This window comes from Macaca mulatta, chromosome 14, assembly GCF_049350105.2.
Source record: "Macaca mulatta isolate MMU2019108-1 chromosome 14, T2T-MMU8v2.0, whole genome shotgun sequence".
NCBI classification, from domain to species: domain Eukaryota; kingdom Metazoa; phylum Chordata; class Mammalia; order Primates; family Cercopithecidae; genus Macaca; species Macaca mulatta.
In genome coordinates, this window is record NC_133419.1 from 130,411,802 (window position 1) to 130,434,371 (window position 22,570).

At 45.9% G+C, this 22,570-nt stretch overlaps 1 protein-coding gene across 4 annotated transcripts in view; it reads left to right on the forward strand.

Moving 5' to 3' along the window:
- The window catches only part of APLP2 (amyloid beta precursor like protein 2), a 71,966-nt gene extending 50,142 nt beyond the window's left edge, over positions 1-21,824 (forward strand). The window contains exons 7-18 of one of the 4 annotated variants that reach the window (XM_015116119.3): positions 412-579; positions 3,502-3,632; positions 4,586-4,660; positions 5,862-6,020; positions 6,883-7,011; positions 10,786-10,885; positions 12,726-12,878; positions 14,339-14,374; positions 17,442-17,527; positions 18,545-18,619; positions 18,966-19,121; positions 20,398-21,824. In XM_015116119.3, the coding sequence (XP_014971605.2) occupies positions 412-579; positions 3,502-3,632; positions 4,586-4,660; positions 5,862-6,020; positions 6,883-7,011; positions 10,786-10,885; positions 12,726-12,878; positions 14,339-14,374; positions 17,442-17,527; positions 18,545-18,619; positions 18,966-19,121; positions 20,398-20,499 (1,370 nt within the window). In that variant the 3' untranslated portion in view covers positions 20,500-21,824. The remainder of the gene's footprint in view (positions 1-411; positions 580-3,501; positions 3,633-4,585; positions 4,661-5,861; positions 6,021-6,882; positions 7,012-10,785; positions 10,886-12,725; positions 12,879-14,338; positions 14,375-17,441; positions 17,528-18,544; positions 18,620-18,965; positions 19,122-20,397) is intronic. The other 3 variants (XM_015116120.3, XM_015116121.3, XM_015116122.3) reach the window with 3 other exon arrangements.
- The last annotated feature ends 746 nt before the right edge of the window (positions 21,825-22,570 follow it).

Consider the following 22,570-nt stretch of genomic DNA (forward strand, 5'->3'; position numbering starts at 1 on the left):
TGTTCTAGGTGCTTTAGTCTTTACTCCGGTATCACCACTTAAAACAGCCTTTCCACTCACATTGTCTCCTGAATAGACAAACGAGGCAGATAACTCCACTGAACAGATGAGAAATGCGAGGCTCTCACAGCTGTGAGACAAAGGGATTGCTCTACGTCAATCTAAACTTAGATCTAGACTCCAGAGGGTGCCAAAAAAAATCCCAGTTCCTAAATGTCTCTACTCCATGGGGAAGCAACTTGTCCTCAGCAAGGCTGGCCTGAGCTGGAGCATTCTGCCAGCCAGGGCCTCTGGGCTCTGTCCTGTCTCAGGCCTCCCCCAGCCCATTCCCCGGCTTGCTGGCCTGTAGCATTTTGAAACATTTGACGTCACTGCCTCTGTCCTGCTGACACTCTGACCGTTTTCACACAGCTGTCTGCTCCCAGGAGGCGATGACGGGGCCCTGCCGGGCCGTGATGCCTCGTTGGTACTTCGACCTCTCCAAGGGAAAGTGTGTGCGCTTTATATATGGCGGCTGCGGCGGCAACAGGAACAATTTTGAGTCTGAGGATTATTGTATGGCTGTGTGTAAAGCGATGAGTAAGTCCCACCTTGCGGGGGTCCTGTGCGGCAGCACCGTCCTGTCCGGCGTCCGTCTCCCCGCCGTCCTCGTGGCTGCATCTGTGTGGTGTCCCTGCCCACTCGGGTGTTTGCTGTCAGTCGTCTTCCCCTCATCTTTGTGCTTTCTAGGTCTAGGCTTTGCTCTCCTTCTGGCAGTGGTAAGCTCAGTTCTCACGTCCTGTGCTCACCGTGTGTCTGGTGGTGCTCGGTGGTGGTGGTGCGCACCCGCCTTGGTATAGCGGGCGGCACGGCCAGGGGCTTGTCCTTTCTCGTCCGGCTTTGGAGTCTGCAGGCCCCGGGCCACTGTAGTGTTGGTGGGGGAAGGCAGCTGTGCCTTGGGCTGGCTCTAGCTCAGAGGCACTGAACGTTCCTGTCTTTGAACTGCCCTGTCTCTGACCCCTGTGATGCATGCCAGCTCACGGGATGCCTGCTCTTGAAAGGAGTGACAATGAAGTACTTTGGGCAGTCTAGAATATTGAAATATCTTGCATAATGCACTCTAGAAGAGAGCTAGCAGCCAAGTGGTAGTGACTCACTGTGTTGCTTCAATATTGTGCAACCGGGTCACACAGCTTTAGGAAGTGAGAGGATTTCAGTTGGTGTGTGCTTTGGTGTGACGGGAAGGTCAGTGGTTCAGTTGAGTTGGGTTTATGCTGGACGTTGGTAGGAAGAGTTTCTACCAAGAGTTTCCCTTTTCTCCATGGCTACTCCTTTTTCTCGTTAAGAGCTTCAGTCTCTCACCTTGCAGCACTAACCTACACATTAGGAAGATCCGCAGGCCAGACCGTTTTTCTTGGTTCCTACTCTGGAATTTGTTGGAATAATAATTTGCTATGAAGGATTTGGCTATAGCTCTGATGGATTTTCATTCAAATCTCTTCATGTTCCCTCTTCCTTCCTTCTACCAAAAGATCTTTCACATCTTAATGTAATACGGCAATGCTTTGAGTGCTTCCCTTCCAACTCCAGGAAAGCTGATTTATTCTGTAACAGTTGAAAGGTGAAATAAAAAGAGTCCTTAGGGAACCTTGGTGAATAAACCTTGCGTTTTCAGGAAAGATTCAGAAATAGAAATTATTGTGAGACTTACTACTTTGTAAAACTTGGGTTGAAGCCTGAGGAATCCCAGTGAGTGTGGAGGTGGTGATCTCCACCTGAAGGGTCAGCTAGGAAGTGCTGTGAGACATGATGGAGTGGCAGGTCTGTAAAACTGTTTGCTGTGGCTTGGATAAGATTTGCCTCGGAGAAGCAGTGTTCATGCTCTGTGGGGCCTCTGCCTGGAGGGCTTTGCAGGTTGAGAAGCATCAGGTTTCCTTCCAGTGGGAACGTTTTTATTCTTCTTTGAAGGGGCTGAGGCTGGCGGATGTGCCGGCTTCGTGATCACGTGTGTGATTCCACAGGGACCCAGGGTGTCTTCAGAAAAAAGCCTTTCAGCCCACTGTCCTCTCCACTCTGGTCCCAGGGAGGGTGGAAGCAGCCTGTGTTTGCTGTTATCTTTATCCAGTCCAGCTATATGAACCAAAGGCTCCGTCTCCAGCGCTCAGGCCTTTACAGCACAGGCACGTGTCGCTGATCCGCACGATGGACTGCAGCGCTTGAAATTCTCCTTCACTGAGCCTCCGAGTGCCTTGGGGAATGGTGTTTACTAAGTTATAGATTCTCATTTAGTTAATCTGAAAGTGGGATATTGACATCCTTTTAAAACTTACATAGGGCTCATATTCTTCATGACTTTAGTTGTCATTTTTAGTTCTATTAAACAAAGGGGCAAATAAAAGATGCTTCCGACAGAAAAAGTTGAACTGGCTGGCTAATTTTTAGCTCTATTCATCAATTATACAGTTGTTTTAATGTATTAAAATGATGCAATTCTAGAAATTAGGTGAATTTGCTTCTGAATTAAAAATCGGTTGAATCTTGGCATTCACTCTCCACTTAGCTCTGAAATTGTGTCATAATCTACCAAGCAAGTCCACACCAGCTTGGGAAATCTTGTATGAATTAGGCTAGTAAGGGTTACCTTAGGTATGTCTTGAGAGGCTGACTGAGTAAACTTGCCATCTTAGTCGTTTCCCTTATCAGGCTAAATTCCATCGTGCAGACACTCACTTGCTTGGGCCCTATAAGAGATTATGCCCATCCAGCAGGCAGGGGTGCTCCAATAGACCTGTGCTCTGGGGAACACTTGGGAAGCCCTATTGGTCAGTGTCATGGATCAAAAAGCCCTATCTTCATATCGGTGAAAGGTGTCCTTGTCCAATAGAGCAACTTAGTTTTACCTTTGTTGGTTCTGTCACTTTGGTGGCGCTGAGAGTCCTTCAGTGATACTGAAAACTCAGAACTACAGCTGGCGTGATTGGGACTTTCTCTACCCAGCGTGTATGCAAAGAACATTCAGTTGAGCCTGTTTTCCATTGTAAATTGAGACTCAAAGATAGCCAGAAGAGCGGAGGTCCCTGAGTAATAAATTTCTTCAAAAATAGGGAATTGCATAAAAGTGCCTCTACAGGGTCTGATTTCTGCGCTTGTCTCTGTTCAGATGCTCAGTTATGATGAATAAAGTAGCTATTGTTTAGGTTTCCAGGGTTCGAGCACTGAAGGGAAGGTATAGAAGAAACCACCTCTTTTTCGGCCCTGAGGTCTTAAGTAGATGCCTCATTGGTGCTGTAGCTGCCAATAAATTGCTGTATTAGCATGGTCTGACATGGTTGATGGATGTTGTGTAAGGAAGATTGCCCACTGTAATCTAACCAAGTGAAGTCTTGGCAGATAGCAGCACCCTGCACTTAGAGAATGCCACAAAACAATTTGAGTCCGTTCTGCAGGTCCTGAGCTGGGTTTTCTTCCTAGAGCACAGTGCACCTGATCCCAAAGAGAACTCCCTCTGTAATTTTGTTTCAGTTCCTCCAACTCCTCTGCCAACCAATGATGTTGATGTGTATTTCGAGACCTCCGCAGATGACAATGAGCATGCCCGCTTCCAGAAGGCTAAGGAGCAGCTGGAGATTCGGCACCGCAACCGAATGGACAGGGTAAACCTCGACAATTCCTTCATCTTCATGGCACTTGGCTCTGGGTAGCATGGTTCTCATAGATGAAGAAGAGTAATAGCTTCTCCTAGATTGTCGTGCTGATGTGTAAGGACTGGTGAGGCAGGAGAGAGTTACCAGTGGAGCTGCCTTCTGGGTGAACTTCTTCCCCACTTGCGTCTAGATCATAGTATAATTACCCCCTGAGCACTTAGCATGTCCCAGACACTCTGCTGAGTACTTCCTATACCGTTATCTGCCCCTTTTTTTGGGCTATTAACTTGCTTTAAAATTTATTTTATTTTAAAGAAGGAAACTTTGTATCACTGTTATCAATAAAAAGCTAGTACTATTTGCCATGAGAAGAAAGTGACCAACCATACAAATATATTAGATGAAAGCAAACATGTCCAAATACATGCTAGCTAGATACTGCTGTCGTGGAAGGTTCTGAGTCTCAGGGATGTTTCTTTTCCTTTAAAAGGGTTATAAGAGAGCAGCAGGAACACCAAAGTGCATCTTTTCTTTTGGATTTACTCAGGATTGAAAGAGAATTGAAAAGGGAATGTCTTGCTAGGCCTAAGCTCCACTCCAATCCCACACAGTCCCATGTTGGGCTTACAGTTTGAAAAATGCTCGTTGTTTTATCCACATCAGCTCTGAAAAGTAGGTATTAACCTCAATTTTTTTGGTGAGGAGACTAAGACACAGAGACTTTTAAATAACTTACCCAAGGTTATGTAACAAAGAGGTCATGGAATTGAGGCTCCATCTGGGGATAGTTGAGGCCTAGAACCTTCTGAGGCAGTAACAATGCTAAGCTCATAAGGGATCGTGTGATTGGTTTCCTTTTGTAGTTTCCTATTAGATTTAGCATCTGACGATATTTTTAGAAAATGGAGGAGTTGTTTCAGGGTACTAATCACTGCTGACAGTGTTTTTGACCTTTGTTCTAGGTAAAGAAGGAATGGGAAGAGGCAGAGCTTCAAGCGAAGAACCTCCCCAAAGCAGAGAGGCAGACTCTGATTCAGGTAAGATGCTTTCTCCAGGGACATAGCTTTCAGCCTCACCATTGGAAAATACGGTCAGATCCCCATTCCCAATGAAGTTAGAATTGGACACCGCCTCCTTTTAGGTGAGGGCTTACAAGGAAGTTGCAGCTGGCCTATTTTTCTTTTTCACCTCACGTATTGCTCACCTATGGTAGAAGAAAACCAAACCCCCACCAGAGCACACCTAATTCATGCCAGAAGGTAACCTTAGCTCAGCTGCCTCTTGTTAGTTCTGCTTTCCTGGCGAAAGTCCTCTGCCATTTTCAGTCTTAGACTGTGACTTGTTTTTCAGCAGTACTGAATTTTTTTAAGACTAATTGAAAGTCAAAGGATAGAAAATAAAGATCTCTGATACAATTCATCTCTAACTTTGTCGGCTATAACTAAAATCATAGCAGCAAACTGCATTCCCCTTCAGTAGAAGAGTGTTGCTAGGAATAGGGATAGCAATTTCCAGGACTGATTTGGTTTTTACAAAACTGATTGTGTAAATTTTAAATCATTTTATGTTTAGCTGAAATGTCTTTCCTCCAAATGTCAACACTTTAATAAAGTGTTAAAAGTAATTTTAACAACCTTTGTTATTGATCACTTAGAATATCTAACAATTTTAATTCCTACAGAAGCCAATGCATTTTGTTCAGGGAAATTTAGTTCAGCAGGCTTAAACTGTACCTGTAAACCTGGCCGGATACCTCACAGATAACGTGCCCTTCATGATTTTATTGACAGTAATGGCAAAAACCACAATTACTTTTGCACCAACCTAATGACAGGAATGCTTCAACAGAACTTACCACATAACTCCCATTGGTCAGTGGTCTCAGGGTTTGGAAGTTGGTGCCTTGCTGCAATGTGGGAAAGACAGTGTTCCTTTTTTTATAGTGCATATTGAGGCCGTGGGCTTGCAGGCACTAGCACTTTCAGTTATACATATATTAAAGAAGCCCTCTGACACTGAGATTTAACTTGCTGTCTTTAAAGAAGGAAGTAATTCTCCTGATGGAAGTAGAATGAAGGTAGAATGAAGTAGACTGTGGATCCTACCCTTGCTGCACTCTCCGAACCTGTTACTGTCTTGCATGGGCACTGACAGGAGAAGCACTGGGGTCTAAGGTTGCTTGCCTATGCTTCCTCCGGGTGCCACAAATCATATGTGGTTCCTGCTCTCTTGGTTTAGCACTTCCAAGCCATGGTTAAAGCTTTAGAGAAGGAAGCAGCCAGTGAGAAGCAGCAGCTGGTGGAGACCCACCTGGCCCGAGTGGAGGCTATGCTGAACGACCGCCGTCGGATGGCTCTGGAGAACTACCTGGCTGCCTTGCAGTCTGACCCACCACGGGTGAGTCACAGACAGAACCAAATCATTGATGAGTCGTCCTATGCCTAGTGCTGCCTGTCCTGAGGTGGTGTATGTAGGGGACCAGTGTATGACACTCAGGTCAGTAAAAGTGACATTTGTATGACAAGTTCTGGCAAAGCTGAAGCTAAGAAAAGACGATTAGGGAGGAAAAGGTATTACATTCTAGTATCTGCGTATATAAGCTAAGCATGACATCACTTTATGCCTGTGTATACCACCTGTGATGTGAAAGTGTTTTGCACTAGAAAAGTATGACCTCGGGAAATTGATTGGTAATTACCCAGTTATTAAACTTCCTTTCAAAGAATGGAAACATGCTTTTCATGAAGACTTTTGAAGAAGTTACATTGTAAATAAGATTATGAAGAAAGGGGTAAAGTAATTTCTTCTGAAACTCTTGTGTGAGTGGTCTCAAATGATTTTGTCCTTTAACACTAACCTGCCTTGCTTTGGGGGATGGAGAGAATTAGGAGGATATTTGTATCCTTAAGTAAGCCAGTTAAAGTCTTCTGTCTTTGGGAGACACAGGAGACTACCTAGCTTGTAATTCAGACATCAGAGGCTGAGCCAGGAAAAAGGACAGATCTGAAGAGAATAGTGGGCTGGAGATTCTGGAAAATACTGTATGTTAAGGAGCCGATATAACTTCAGAACTTAGTTTTGCTATTTTACCTAGACAGTTTTTTAGTTACTTGGTAAGCTAAAAAAGCTTTCAGTTACAGCTTTCATTCTTGTGCCTAGCTGAGCTTTACATTCTTAAGTGAATTTTTAAGCTTTTGTTTTCCTGCCTATTTTCAATTCTCTAGTCTCTGGATATTAAAACAACTGTTCTCTCTTGCAGCCTCATCGCATTCTCCAGGCCTTACGGCGTTATGTCCGTGCTGAGAACAAAGATCGCCTGCATACCATCCGCCATTATCAGCATGTGTTGGCTGTTGACCCAGAAAAGGCGGCCCAGATGAAATCCCAGGTACAGTAGATGTAGTAGAAATTGTTGCCGTGAGGGCATTTCCAGTGGGGAACATAATGCCTTGACTAATGGTTGAACAGCACTACTGGTTGAACAGGACTGCTAGTTGTACTTGTTATTAGTCCTTAGAAAATGATTTTTGATTTCCAAAGACATTGGGTACATGAGCTGGGTTTTGCAAGGTTACTATTTTTAAAACATCTTTTTTTTTTTTTTTTTTTTTTTTTTTGAGACGGAGTCTTACTCTGTCGCCCAGGCTGGAGTGCAGTGGCGCAATCTCGGCTCACCGCAAGCTGCGCCTCCCGGGTTCACGCCATTCTCCTGCCTCAGCCTCCCGAGTAGCTGGGACTACAGGCGCCCGCCACTGCGCCCGGCTAATTTTTTCCATTTTTAGTAGAGACGGGGTTTCACCATGGTCTCGATCTCCTGACCTTGTGATCCGCCCGCCTCGGCCTCCCAAAGTGCTGGGATTACAAGCGTGAGCCACCGCGCCCGGCCAAAACATCTTTTTTTATACTTTTTTATATTAACTACTTTGTACTTAAACAATTTCCGATTTTTTTTATATCATTTATTTCTGATTTAAGTATTGCCAGAACCAACATTCAAGATCCTTTTCTAGGTATATTTATCAAGCAGATCTTAAAAATTAAGTCTCTTGTTTTGTGCAGTATAGTTTTTGTTTAGACAGACACTTTTACATTCCTAGGTTTTGTCCGGCTTTACTTTCTTCTATAGAGGTTTGTTTCTGGTTCCTGTTTCTAATATTGGTGTTGTTCATATGTTAACTTGAGTTTTACTTTCTTGTATTCATAAAAATGAACTTGCCTACCAGACTGCTAGCTTCCGTGTAAACAGGAAGTCTCGTAGCCCATCCTGTTAGTTTTCCTAGAGGGCCTTATGGTAACAACGCTGATCTTATTTCATTTCCTCTCATATTGTAAATACAGTGCTGTGCCGATTGTGAGTGCCAGGGTACGTGGGCTCACTCACTGCACGGGTGCTGGCCTGTCAGTCCAGAAACCCTCCTTCCCCACAGTCGCTGCGTGTGCGAAGATGATAACGTGCCTAGAGGCCTTTGGGGTGTTGGAGCTGAGCTGCTCTGTTTGTGGAGCTGGGGTCTGTCTGAGTGCCAGATTCCACACTGGCATTCAGTGCTGCCGGGCTGGCTCCCCTGAGTGCCCTTGAGCAGCTCACACGCTGGCGTAGAGAGAGGGAAGAGCAGGTGTTTTGTGGGTTTTTTTGTTTGTTTTTTGAGACGGAGTCCCACTCTATCACTCAGGCTGGACTGCAGTGGTGCCATCTCAGCTCACTGCAACCTCCGCCTCCCGGGTTCAAACAATTCTCTTGCTTCAGCCTCCCGAGTAGCTGGGATTACAGGCGCCCGCTGTAACGCCTGGTTAATTTTTGTGGTTTCAGTAGAGACAGGGTTTCACCATATTGGCCAGGCTGGTGTTGAACTCCTGGCCTCAGGTAATCCGCCCACCTCAGCCTCCCAAAGTTCTAGGATTACAGGCGTGAGCCACTCCCCGCAAGCCCAGAGCAGGTGTTCTTAGATATATAGAGTTCACTTCAGAAGCTGGTTGTTTTGGGGAATAAAAGAGCTCAGGCTTTTAAAGAGTGGGAAGAAAGTGGAAAAGGGCTGGGCTGGAGACCCTAAGAGGCATCTGGTGTGGGCCTGGAGCTCAAGGCTTTGCTTCACGCTGGATGCAGCAGCAGAAGAGAAAGTCTAAGAGGCCTGGATGGAAAATGCATGCATCTTGACAGGGCTTAGACTTTTGGGGTCTACTTGATTTTTGAAAAGACTTAATCACTTTCCAGACTTCCTGTTTTAAAATTAAATTATTGTGTTGTATTTTAGCCAGTTTTGTGTGAGAGTAGAAGGGAAGGAGAGATTTTGATCAGTGTAGTAAATAGAGAATTCTTGCAAGTGAGATCAAACTTCCTCACCAAGTAATGTGGGAAGTAGAGCCCTCCCATCTTAAAACACCTTTGGGGAGAAAACCCAGCTCTCCTGTCTGCTACTTACTGTCTGCTCTTAGCTGTAATTCTGGCAAAGCTTACCTTCTGCCTTGTTCCCTATTCTGTTATCTAAACATTAGAAAAATTTGCAGATGTTCAGCCTGTTGTAACTTGTGCCATATCTACTTGTCTGGATATGAGTGAGATGGTGCTTTTACCCCTATACTATAGCCAGTGGTTTGCTGTAGAGACACTAATTTCCAGTCTCCCACCCTGTGGTTCTTGTCCTCTGTGAGTGTATGAACCATCTGCTCTCACATGGCTCCCTGTTCCTCTGGGGAGGTGTAGCAGGACAACGCTTGCTGAGCCTGTGGGTGTTGTATTTTGGCTCCATTTGCATTTTTTCTTCAAGGCACTCCTGTGCTTTCCTTGATTGACAGAATGGCACATACAAAATTAAATTGCTTTCATCCTTGCTTTAAAAGGTCAGAGAGATGTCAGTCTACAATAAAAGCATCTTTCCATTTAGCTTTTTTTCTCATGTTGACCCTTCATGTTAATGGCTTCAAGCCCATGTGATTAATCCATTGGTTTCCAGTGCCCTCTTTAGGAAAAGCTTGGTAATTGCAGGTCTAACCAGGCAGGGATGACTTTGCTTTTTAAGCTTATGGGAGCTACAGCAACACACCTCGCCATGTCATTGGGGTGGATGCTAGCCCGAGTCACCTTTCACTTCCATCCTGAAAAGCTGTAAAAATAGTGACCACTTCTAATGGCTTTTTTTTTTTTTTTAAATGAATAACCTTAGAACTTTTGCATTCGGAAAAGGCAGTGAGCTGTGGTGGATGAGTCTTCCTGTATCACTCCCTTAAAATCAGGTTTATTTATTCCTCAGCATAAGTTTTTAAAAAAATAACAATTTAGTTAAATAGGAATAAACTAATTCTTTACCACAATAATCATTTAAGCAATTGCTTCACTAAGCAAAATCCATAATGGTTCCCTGTGTCACCAAGTCTACTTTTCAGCCAGTAATTTCAGTCTTTTTTAATCCCATCTAATCTGACCAGTGGTAGAAATCGACTGACTCTTTTCTTTCACTCAGCAAAACCTTACTGAACGTTCAGCATTGTACAAATCAGGGCTCTTTTTTTTTTTTTTTAAAACTCAATATGATTAGTATTAAGTGCCTCGAATGAAAATCCAGTAGCTAGTGGCCATTTTTTAATAAATTGTCTCAACTTGGAGCACTCTCTTTAGATAAATTCTCACATCAGCTGGGGGAATTATACAGTTTGAACACTTTTTTTTTTTTTTTTTTTGAGACAGGATCTTGCTCTGTTGCCTAGGTTGGAGTGCAGTAGCACAGTCATAGCTCACTGTAGCCTAAACCTCCTGGGCTCCAGTGATCCTCCAGCCTTAGCCTCCCAAGTAGCTGTGACTACAGGCACACAGTACTATGCCTGGCTAATTTTTGTATTTTTTGTTAGAGGCAGGGTTTCATCATGTTGGCCAGGCTGGTCTCAAACTCCTTGGCTCAAGTGATCCTCCTGTCTCACCCTCCCAAAGTGCTAGAATTACAGGTGTGAGCCACCACGCCCAGGCTGAGCATGTTCTTATACTTTAGCAGTCAGTAAATACGGCGTGAGGAGTAATACATTTCCCCTGACCCGTTGCTTTGCTCTAGACTCTGTAGAGAATGTACTTTGTAAAGTGGTTTTTCCAGAAGTTGTGTCAATGTTCCAGCTGCAATTCCCTCCTGGCCTAGTTGTTTTCAATCACAACACCTCTCCACCCTAACTCTGCTTCCAGGTGATGACACATCTCCACGTGATTGAAGAAAGAAGGAACCAAAGCCTCTCTCTGCTCTACAAAGTACCTTATGTAGCCCAAGAAATTCAAGAGGAAATTGGTGGGTACCAGCTGTTTGTGTCAAGGTCATGTGGGACTTCTTGCAGAGGCTCAGGAGTGAAAGCTAGGCAAGAGTAGAGAGATATGAGCAAGCAAGGCGTGTGAAGTGGGGCATTAGCACACCCTGGCTTCAGAAGCCTAGAATCCACTGGAGCTTACATGGCAAGGTGAAGGAGGAACCAAGGACAGATGCACTGGCTGTGAGCCACGGAGCCTTGGGTTTCACTGACCTTCACTCCGTTAGCGGAAGAATATCTGGGGTATGAAATTGCAAGAGACTAGGAGATTTCCTGTTACCATTTTCCTCCTTAATTCTGATTATTCCAGGCACCTGATTTTATATAATTCTCACCTCCTCTTCCTCTCCCAGTCTTTATCTTCTTCATTTATTCAACAAGTTTTATTGTGTCTGCTGTGTGTCACAGAGTAAAATGGTCCACAAGCAGATAGTACCTGCTGGAGTTCATGTGACAATAGGAGAAAAACAGACAGTAAAACAAGAAAATAAATGTCAGGTGGTGATAAGTGCTGTGCAGAGTTAAAACTCGGGCACAGTGGTAGAGAGCGGCCGGTTGGGGCGGCTGGCTCTAGGGATGGTGGCCTGAGATCCAAATGGTAAGATCACAGTGGGAGAGCACGTTGGTAGCAGAGTGAGCGGCAGCTACAAAGCCCCCAGGTGGAAGTCAAGCATCACATTTAAGTAGATCAGTGTGGCTACAACATAGCAAAGGGGATGCGGCCAAAGTATGCAGGGACCAGATCGGGAAGAAATTTCAGCAAAATCAAGGAGTTTGGTTTTTATTTTAGGATAATGGGAAGCCGTTAGAGGATTTTCAGCTAGGGAAGGACTAGATCTGGATTATGAATTTTTAAAAGCTCACTTGGCTGCTTTGTGTAGAGTCGATTAAAATTAGAAACCAGCCAGGAAGCGATTATAGAAATCCAGGAGAGCACTGTTGGGAGTATGCACTGAAGGGGTGATGGGGTAGGAGAAGGAGTGCCCCAGGGACAGCTGGGGACGGTCTCTAGGATGTGTTCTGGGGGGAGTGTGTGGGGCTTTGCCCAGGGCTGCGTGTGCGGTTGGGGGAGCGGCATCAAGAATTGCACTCAGGGTTCCACTGTGGGCAGCTCGGGGATGGTGGTACCATGGCCAACTGAGGTAGAGAAGGAAATCTGGAGCTCTCTTGATACATGTTAAGATAGAAATTTCTGTTGGGTGTTACGTGGAGATCTAAGTAGGATTTAGGTGAGGCAGAGGTCAGTCAGTAGGTCCAGGATTCAGGCCTGGGAGTCATGGTATGTGGTCAGTATTTAAAACTGGCATCAGGGAGAAGTAGGTCAGAGGGTGTGAAGCGGTAGTTGTAGTTACGTGGGGTGGATACGTCTAGAGATGGGATGGACAGCGTGAGGACTGTAGTTATATATAATACTGTACTATATACTAAAAATTTGTCGAGAGTAGATTTGGGGTATTCTTATTTTTAAAAAAAGTAACTCTGGAAGGTGATGCGTGTGTTTGCTTGACTGCGGAAATCATTTCACGGTGTATATGTATATCAAATCATTATATCGTATACCTTAAATATGTGCCGTTTTTAAAACCCCCAAAATCTGTGGTGTTGTGGATACCACTTAACTGGAGTGTGGAGGTGGAGGCAGGGGTGCGTGGGACGACGCCCTGGGGTCCCTGGTGCTGGGGCTCTGTGGTGCCACAGCATCAGGGAAGGTGTTTCAGGCAGGAGCTGGGAGCCACAGTGGGTCTTGGAGCTCTAGAGCATCCTGTGCCTGGACACCAGGCCCTTCTGAAGCCTGCTCTCTGTCCCCTGCCCTGTCTTCATCAGATGAGCTCCTTCAGGAGCAGCGTGCAGACGTGGACCAGTTCACTGCCTCCATCTCAGAGACCCCTGTGGACGTCCGGGTGAGCTCTGAGGAGAGTGAGGAGATCCCGCCGTTCCACCCCTTCCACCCCTTCCCAGCCTTACCTGAGAACGAAGGTGTGTATGGGCGACGGTGCCACTTCTGGGCAGCAGGGGGAGGACAAAATGAGAGAATTAAAGTCAATGTTTTGAAAACCAAATTGAGTTGGGAGATGGTGTTCCTGTGAGAGTCAGGGGAAGGGAGACCGGATTCATTGAACACCTACTGTGTGCAAGGACCCTGCTAGATGCTTTCAAATCATTGGTGTCAATGTCACCATGAAGTTAAGACTAATTCTCCTATTTCAAGATGGGTGGCTTCAAACCCCCACTTCTTCCAACTTGTGCACTTCTTACGTGTGGGAGGCACTCGGCAGTTGAAACAGCACCTTCCTGTTAGGCTGTTACCTTTGCGCAGCTGTCTTGGGAGGTGGGTGCCGGAGAGGCTGAGGAGGTGACAGGGCTGGTGCAGGCTCATATCTCTGACATGCGGTGGGGTAAGAAGCTGTTCCTCTGGCTCCTAGGCAGACGTTCTTCCCTCTATTCCCCTGCTGGTTCTCAGTGTCTAAGAGGATCTCTAAAAGCTGTGAGCCTGCTTCAGAAATAAACAAGTTGCTGAGCCCAGTGCCCTGAGAGTAGTCCCCCTCGTCAGTTCTGTTTGTTGCTGTTGCTGCTGATAGGGTCATGTTAAGAATGGCCCACAGCTATGCCATAGTCCTTGTTACATGCCTGCGTTAGCTAAGCATCTCAGCGGATGCTCTCCATCCTCACAGTAACCCTCGCAGGTGGGTAGTCGAGTGTCCCCAAGTGGGGATTCTGAGGTGTAAAGAGGTTAAGTTTGTAAGGGGAGAGTCAGGAGTTGAACCCAAGCCAGTCTGGTCCTGCAGTCACAGACCTGACGGGATATAGCACTGGAACAGAGGCCTCAGGAAGGCATCAAATTGGGAGTGGGGGGATGGAGGTACATCCATGTTAGCCTTCAGACCTTAACAGAAATGCCTTCTGGTTATCGCAGAGCAGTTGACTCTTCAGAAATAAAACGGGATCTGAGGAAGTGGCAGATAGATGAAGAGCACCGTGCCATTCCCAGATCTCCGTGGGTTTGTTGGGTGGCCATGCTTAGAAAACTTCTTATGTGCTTATTGGGGGTCGGGGCAGCTTGGATATACCTGAACTAGAACCTTACCTCCCTGTCAGCAAACCACAACCAACACTGACTTCAATTTTTGCTTTTTTCTAAGAAAAATATTTATGTGGGCTAAGCTAAATAGTGCAGGCATCTCCCAAAGTTTCCCTAAAAAGGCCCAAGACAGACCTACTTTTTTCTCTCTTATCAAGGATACTCTCCAGTGATTTGCTGTGGCTTCTACTGCTGGTTTGTTTATGGGGTAGTTCAGGCATAGTGTTTTTAAGGAGGAATACTTTTTGTTCACTTTATAGAGAAATTCTAAGATAGAAATTTTAAAAGAAGCCATTTTCTTTCTTAATCTCCTTTTGTGCTATTTTATTTTGTTTTTTATTGTTTTCCTTTCTGCTAGACACTCAGCCGGAGTTGTACCACCCAATGAAAAAAGGTTGGTTTGTCCAAGATGTTCCCTTTAAGACCTTCATTCCTCTCCACTCCCCAGTGTGTCTGAAGCTTCATGTTCTGTTTCATGCCATCACCTGGCTTTCCCCACCTCATTTCTTCCGGCGCGGCTGTGAGTGGAGTCAGAGCAGCGCCGCCTCCATGTTGCTAACAAGCTGACCTGACTCCAGCACTCTGAGGCCAGTTTCCGTGGCGTTGGTTACCGCGTGGTCATGCCAAGCTTTCCCTCTGGGATGTCAGAGAATGCACAGCAGCCAAAATAGATTTCATGACCCTTTTAATCTGGGTAGATTTTTAGAAGTATTTCCCACTTAGGTTGGTTGTGAACCGCTGTATCTGTGTACATATGCCTTATTTACAGTAAGGTGGAGAGTCTTTCTCTTTTCCCTCTTTTTCTCTGCAATTCCCATTTACGTCTTTTCTTTTTGGCTCTCCTTGCCTTTTGTCTGTGCCAGCTGTCTCATGTCCCCTGAGTTGTAGCCTTCCTCAGAACATCAGAGGCTGATGGATCAAACACGTGGAGACAGCCCAGCTCACTGTACTGAGTCTCCAGTTTTCAAAAACCGTTCACGCTCCATAAAGCACTATGGGGAATGCTTTGCATACTTGATCTGAGTCCACTGAACGTCCCTGTAGGATGGGTAGTGGTTTTAGCTCTATTTTCTATATTACATAATTGAAGTTTCTGAGATGACATGACTTGCTCTAAGAAGTGGAGGAACCAGGATTTGAACCCAGTTCTCTGTCCTCCAAGCCCATGTGATTTTATTACCTAAGCTGTTGGTGTCACGGGATCCCCCAGGTGGGTGGCGGCCCAGTCACTGTGAATCATTTCAACATTTCTTGTTCATAATGTGTCGTATGAGCCCGCCCTTGGCTTTGGCAGACTTCTTATGGATGGGCCAAATGGTGTTGTTTGGCTAAGAAGCTGGTGTTCTGCTTCATGCCACAGGTTGTTCTCAGAACACAAAAGTGTGAGTTGAATCTTCTGAAAATGACTTACGCATAGATGCTTTATTTTATTCTACTTGGATATCCCTATTCTTGGGGATGACTGTGCCGACAAAGATGAGTTTTCTAGAAGTTTAACGGGCTTTTGCCTTTATACTTAACTGTTATGAGTTGGGACAATTTAAACATTAACTTTGGTGTCTTGAAGTCACTTGTTTATGTGTTTTTTTAAAGAAACATGGGGGCTATACCACCAAAAATGTATTATAACAGTCTGGACTGGCGGTAGGTTTTTTTTTTTAATTTTTTTTTGAGATGGGGTCTTCCTCTCGCCCAGGCTGGAGTGCAGTGGTGCAGTCTTGGCTCACTGCAACCTCCTCCTCTGGGGCTCAAGCAGTCTTCCTACCTCAGCCTCCCAAGTAGGTGGGGTGACAGGTGCATGCCACCACCCTCAGCTAGTTGTTTTGTTTGTTTATTTTTGTATTTTTAGTAGAGATGGGGTTTTGCCATGTTGCCCAGGTTGGTCTCCAACTCCTGGACTCAAGTGATCCTCCCGCCTTGGCCTCCCAAAATACTGGGATTATAGGCATGAGCCACTGTGTCCAGCGACAGTAGGCCTTTAGTTGGCTTAGTGCCACATTGCTTTTTGAATAAAATCCTGCCGTGTGACCTTTAAAATTCTGCGAGAGAGAAACATGGAAGGAGCTCAGAATTACAATTGATTGGGCTTGGTCATGAGCATCCTTGCTGAGGCAATATCCTTCCAGATCCCTCTTTCTCAAATAGTTGTAGTGCAGTATTGCTATTTCATGGGCATTTTGAGACAAAAGCTGGCTCTGATTTAACTAGAATCAAGTCGTGGACGTCTTTAAAGTTGAAGCTTTAGACAAATTGCATTGTTTTTTACTGCATTGCGTTAGCTAGCCTCCAAGTTCAGCGACTGGGGAAGCTGTTACAAATTGCTATGTGTTAAGAATGAGTCTAGTTGTGAGGCAGAAGCTCTGCTGTGGCTGTGCCTTGGGCCGTTACCTGCCTTTGACGAGCCCAGGGACAGCAGTGCTTTGCGTGTCCTCATGTTGAAATCTCACTTGCAGGTAGTTACCTTCGAATGCCAGGTATGCTGTCAGGTTGATCTAGTTATAAAAGGCTCATATCACAGACATTTATGTTGAACTGTATGTTATTCTTACGATAGCTAGAAATCACATGCTTTGGAACTAAAAATAGAGGACTGCCTCTCACGTTCCCTCCCTGGGTCTGTGCTGCATCATCGTGCTGTGTATTTGGATACTGTCCTTCGGAGCGCCACACATGAGTGATGTTGCTCAGGCAGTGTCTGACCTTGGCAAGAAGAGAGTTGCTATTCTTGCAGCTCCGTTTAGAGAAAGGGGCCTTCCATGCTGATACTAGAATTCTCCCTATAGATGGAATGCTTCCTTCCTGTTTATCTTCTAATAGCCACTTAGGATATGAGCATCTAGGATCCCGGCCCTGAGAGGGATTCAGCGTGATGGGAGATGCAAGAAGAAATCCATAATGACAAACTGTGATTATAAATGCCATCACCTGGGAACCTCCCCAGGACCAACTGAAACTCTAAGGAAAAATAAGAGTTTAGGTTGGGGAGGGTATTTGAGGCAGAATGAATTCCCTGTGGGTTCACCTACTAAGTTGTCCAAGGCGAACGTGCAGGTTATTGTGAGGATGGGTGCTGTGGCAGCCGGGTGTGGGTAGTAGGTACTCAGTAATTTCTCCTATAATGGTGGTGTGTGTTTCCCATGCTAGGATGCCTCTGGGCTCCACTTCCATGTATCTTACAATAAACATTTTCTCTGAAGGCTTGCATTCCATTTTCCCAAGTTGGAGACAAGTAAGCACTCCGTCCTCCTCCATTAAACCCATCAGTCTCTGCAAATGCCTGTCTCATTCATCTTTAGAGAGCACAGGGCACCCTCAGACATGTGAACGCGGTGGCAGATGAGTTGTGGGGGGAGGTGTGTGGGAGGGGCTCACTGGCCCTCAGGAGGGAGTTTGCTGCTTCTGTGCAATGGGTGTGAGATGGGCCGTCCTTGGGAACTCAGCCGTGATCTCTCTCCATACAGGATCTGGAGTGGGAGAGCAGGATGGGGGACTGATCGGTGCCGAAGAGAAGGTGATTAACAGTAAGAATAAAGTGGATGAAAACATGGTGAGCCTGTTCTTTCTTCTGCCCAACATGCTTTACTTTTGAGACTCATTAGAGTGAGTGACCTGATGTCAGATGCTTCCAGGCGCACGTCTGTGTTCATTTTCCACACAGTAGAAGGTTGGAGGGCTTCAGCGACTCCCACAGACTGGCTGTGGTGTTTAGCATCTGGGTATGAAAAGGATTAAAGAGCCCTTTTCAGCAGTAGCTCATCTCTTGTATAGAGTAGGAAAATATATTTACAACTAAAGATAAAAATAACCTGTTAGAGGCCATTTTCAAGTGAGTAGAGTTAATACTTGGATTAGTGTTGGGTTTTGTTCTTACACTGCCTTAGGTTTATACCCCCTTTTATTCACCTAGTATTTTCTATCATTTATAGTTCTGGATTATCCTCAACTGAGTTTGATAGTTAAATGTGGCATTTTTTTTTTTTTTTTTTTTTTTGAGATGGGAGTCTTGCTCTGTCACCCAGGCTGGAGTGCAGTGGCGCGATCTCGGCTCATTGCAGCTCTGCCTTCTGGGTCCACGCCGTTCTCCTGCCTCAGCCTCCCAAGTAGCTGGGACTACAGGCGTCCGCCACCACACCCGGCTAATTTTTTGTATTTTTTAGTAGAGACAGGGTTTCACCATGTTAGCCAGGATGGTCTCGATCTCCTGACCTCGTGATCCGCCCGCCTCAGCCTCTCAAAGTGCTGGGGTTACAGGCGTGAGCCACCACGCCCAGCCTAATTGTGGCTTTTTGGCAATCTGTTCTGAAATACATCTCCACACGGTTACTTGAAGGAAAACGCATATAGGACCAGCTGCCATAATATAGTCTTCCCTCCATACCTGCCCCTTCATTAGGGGTTTGGGGAGTGGATTTGGAAGGCTGTGACAGAACTGGTTGGTTAATGGGGGTCCCACAGGTACCTGCTTCCTTCCATCAAGCAGCAGGTAGCAGAGGAAGGAGGTAGCAAATACCAAACTCCCCGTTCACCCAGTTGCTCACTGCCGACATTCTCATGACTGTTTCAGGTCATTGACGAGACTCTGGATGTTAAGGAAATGATTTTCAATGCCGAGAGAGTTGGAGGCCTTGAGGAAGAGCGGGTACGTGCTTAGCTCCAAAACCTAAGGTTTCCTGTCAGTCTTAGGTGTTTCTCCTCTGGACCTTCTCAGTTCAAGTAGAAAGCAGGAGAGATGCCTGAGCTAATAAGGGTCCCTCATCCCCAGCTTCCCATACTTTTGGATAAGAAAGCTAAAATTAAAATCTCCATGGAGATTGGGAAGAGTGGGCGTTCTCCACATACGGGTGGTTCCCTGCAAAGCAGGATCTTGGTGCTACTTTGGGTTTTAGGGACTCACCCTTCCAGGAGCGTGGCCCTCAGTGTGTTACTTGCCTCACGGCTTCCAGATGGTCACTGAGACTTTGTTCCACATCTGCTTTGTTACGTAGGAATCCGTGGGCCCACTGCGGGAGGACTTCAGTCTGAGTAGTAGTGCCCTCATTGGCCTGCTGGTCATCGCAGTGGCCATTGCCACAGTCATCGTCATCAGCCTGGTCATGCTGAGGAAGAGGCAGTATGGCACCATAAGCCACGGGATCGTGGAGGTGAGGAGCTGGGCTGCTGAGGGCCTGCTCTGCACTGTGGGCTGGGTGGGGGTGGGAACCTGTGGAATTAATAAGCATCTTTACTCCTCGAGTACTGGACATGCTGCTGTCATCAGTTCAGTTACTCACTGGATTCCTCGCTCATGTGTTTGGAAATCAGCCCCTGCCACAAGGGACTGTTGCCAAATTTCAACATTAGTTTGGGCTTTGGCTATGAATGTCAGAAAGTCGTGTGAACATTTTATGCTACAGAGGGTGAAAACTCTTTTCTCAGATTATTTCCTTAGTGTTCCTTTTTCCAGGTATGTGTTTTTTTAAATGGGGGGAGGGAGCAACAGGAAATTTACAAAGTGCTGAAGCCGGCTGTTTCCGTTCTGTCCTCTGCTGGTTACTGAACTTCTCCTGCCGCTCATTCCTTAGTGAAGAGTGGGAATGTCCAGAGTCCCTTGATCCTTAAATATAAATACAGTAAGGACTTAAGTGAGCCCTGGGAAATTAGTGCAGATTCTGGTCTTAGTTATTTGTGGTTTTTTGTTTGTTTTTGGTTTTGTTTTTTTGGAGACAAAGAGTCTCGCTCTGTTGCCCAGGCTGGAGTGCACTGGTGTGATCTCAGCGCACTGCAGCCTCTGTCTCCCGGGTTCAAGTGATTCTTGTGCCTCAGCCTTCTGCCTAGCTGAGACTACAGGTGCACGCCACCATGCCCAGCTAGTTTTTGTATTTTTAGTAGAGATAGGATTTCCCCATATTGACCAGGGTGGTCTCAGACTCCTGACTTCAAGTGATCCACCTGCCTCAGCCTCCCAAACTGCTGGGCTTACAAGCATGAGCTACTGTACCTGGCCAGTTATTTGGTTTTATCTCTTGCTGGAGACTGGCCTAGCTGTAGAATTTCAGAGTTGAAAAAGACCAGAGATCCCCTGGTCCCACTGTCTGCGTGCTAGCCTACTGCTGAGTGGCTTGCCTTGGCTGGCCCAGGTAGTAAGCAGTGGCGCGGAGCCTTGCTTGTTACCATGGTGCTAGGACATCCAGTTGACTGGCATCTTCTGTGAGGGCTAAGCTTTCAGGGCTCTCGTTTCTAAAGCATTGCCTCTTTGATCCCCTTATTTTCTTTCTCCTGTGTTTTACCACCAGTTCTCATGTGGCCTGTCCTGTGGGAACGGGCTGCTGGCTGCATTTGGTCCTCAGGGGATCGTGCAGCAAATGGCTCAGGTCTCCCAACGCCCTGTGCAGGTCTCTTCCCAGACACCACAATGACCCTCAGGTTTTGTTCTTCCAGGTTGATCCAATGCTCACCCCAGAAGAGCGTCACCTGAACAAGATGCAGAACCATGGCTATGAGAACCCTACCTACAAATACCTGGAGCAGATGCAGATTTAGGTGGCAGGGAGCACGGCAGCCCTGGCGGAGGGGTGCAGGCAGGCCAGAAGATCCCACGATTCCGATCGACTGCCGACCAGCGGCTGCTGCCAGGGGCTGCGTCTGACATCCTGACCTCCTGGACTGTAGGACTATATAAAGTACTACTGTAGAACTGCAATTTCCATTCTTTTAAATGGGTGAAAATGTTAATATAACAATATATGATATATAAACCTTAAAAGAAAAAAATGATCTATTGCAGATATTTGATGTAGTTTTCTTTTTTAAATTAATCAGAAACCCCACTTCGATTGTATTGTCTGACACATGCTGTCAATGTATAATAAACGGGAAATGTCGATTTTCAATAATAGACTTATATGCAGGCTGTCGTTCCAGTTACGTTGTGTAAGTCAACTCTTCAGGCTCATTCACTCTCCTGGCTTTTATTTAAAGAAAAAAAAAGGCAGTATTCCCTTTTTAAATGAGCTTTCAGGAAGTTGCTGAGAAATGGGGTGGAATAGGGAACTGTAATGGCCACTGAAGCACGTGAGGATACCCTTGCAAAATGATGTGAAAGGACCAGTTTCTTGAAGTCCAGTGTTTCCACGGCTGGATACCTTTGTGTCCAAAGTCCCGTCACCAAGGACATTAAAGATATTTCATTCCAGCATCTTCTAGAGAGCTTGGTGTGTACAGATGAGGGTGTCCACTGCTGCTTTCCTTCAGAATCCAGTGCTTCCACAGAGATTAGCCTGCAGCTTGTATTTGACATTCTTCGCTGTCTGTTGTTTACCTACCGTAGCTTTTTACTGTTCACTTCCCCTTCCAACTGTCCAGATGTGCAGGCCCTTCCTCTCTGGACTTTCTCCAAAGGCACTGACACTCGGCCTCCACTTTGTCCCCTCACCTCCCCTCCTGTCACCGACCCTGTGACGTTCACTCAGAGAAGACCACACCAAGGAGGCGGCCGCTGGCCCAGGAGAGAACACAGGGAGGTTTGTTTGTGTGAAAGGAAAGTAGTCCAGGCTGTCCCTGAAACTGAGTCTGTGGACACTGTGGAGCGCTTTGAACAATTGTGTTTTCTCCACGAGTCTCTGTAATGCTTGTACAGTTGGTGTTGATGCCCACAGCTTCTGCTTTTGCTTTTTCTTTTAAATCTGAAGGTTCTGGTAACCTGTGGTGTATTTTTATTTTTCTGTGACTTTTCCTTTTTCCTCCTCTTTGACCCTATTCATGTCTCTACCCACTATGCACAGATTAAACTTCACCTGCAAACTCCTTAATATGATCTGTGGAGAATGTACACAGTTTAAACACATCAATAAATCCTTTAACTTCCACCGAGACTGCTTGTTTCATTGACCACGGCATTGATCTGTGTGATGCTTCTGCCTCCTGCCTCCGGGAGGGTGAGACCTGCCTTCCACGAAGGACCCCAGCTGTGCCTCGCAGACAGAAATATGTCTGTCAAGCTTTGACTCGGGTTCCAATGCCATTTTGCATTTAGAAAACAAAGTAGAGGGAATGTCTGCATAGAGCATTTGTCTGGCAAAGTTCAGGCTACTGATACTTGTTAATATGAGACTTCTTAATGCTACTGGAAACGAGTAGGGCCTGTGGCTGAATTTTCAGAGAAATGCTTGTAGCTTCCATTTGCTTAAATAACCTGACACGGGGAGGCCCTATCCCCTCATTGATGGGGGTGTTCGGTTTGTTCCCTTGACAACTGCTTAGAGGGCTGTCTGCCTGGGGCCAGTTTTATCTACTGAGCTAAGATTTTTTTAATGCCCAGCTACAGGGAAGAGGGTCAATTCAGGGGTAAATCTCAGTCCCTACCCTAGTTTAATGCCAGTTTAAATATATGGAGTAATTATCAAGGTAATGTCATATATACTTGTGTGTAGATGTACATGTGTGTACATACATGACGAATCTTCCCCGGGATACCGGACTAGGGAGTGTTTTTTTTTGTTGTTGTTGTTTTTTTGAGACGGAGTCTCGCTGTGTCTCCCAGGCTGGAGTGCAGTGGCGTGATCTCGGCTCACTGCAAGCTCCGCCTCCCGGGTTCACGCCATTCTCCCGCCTC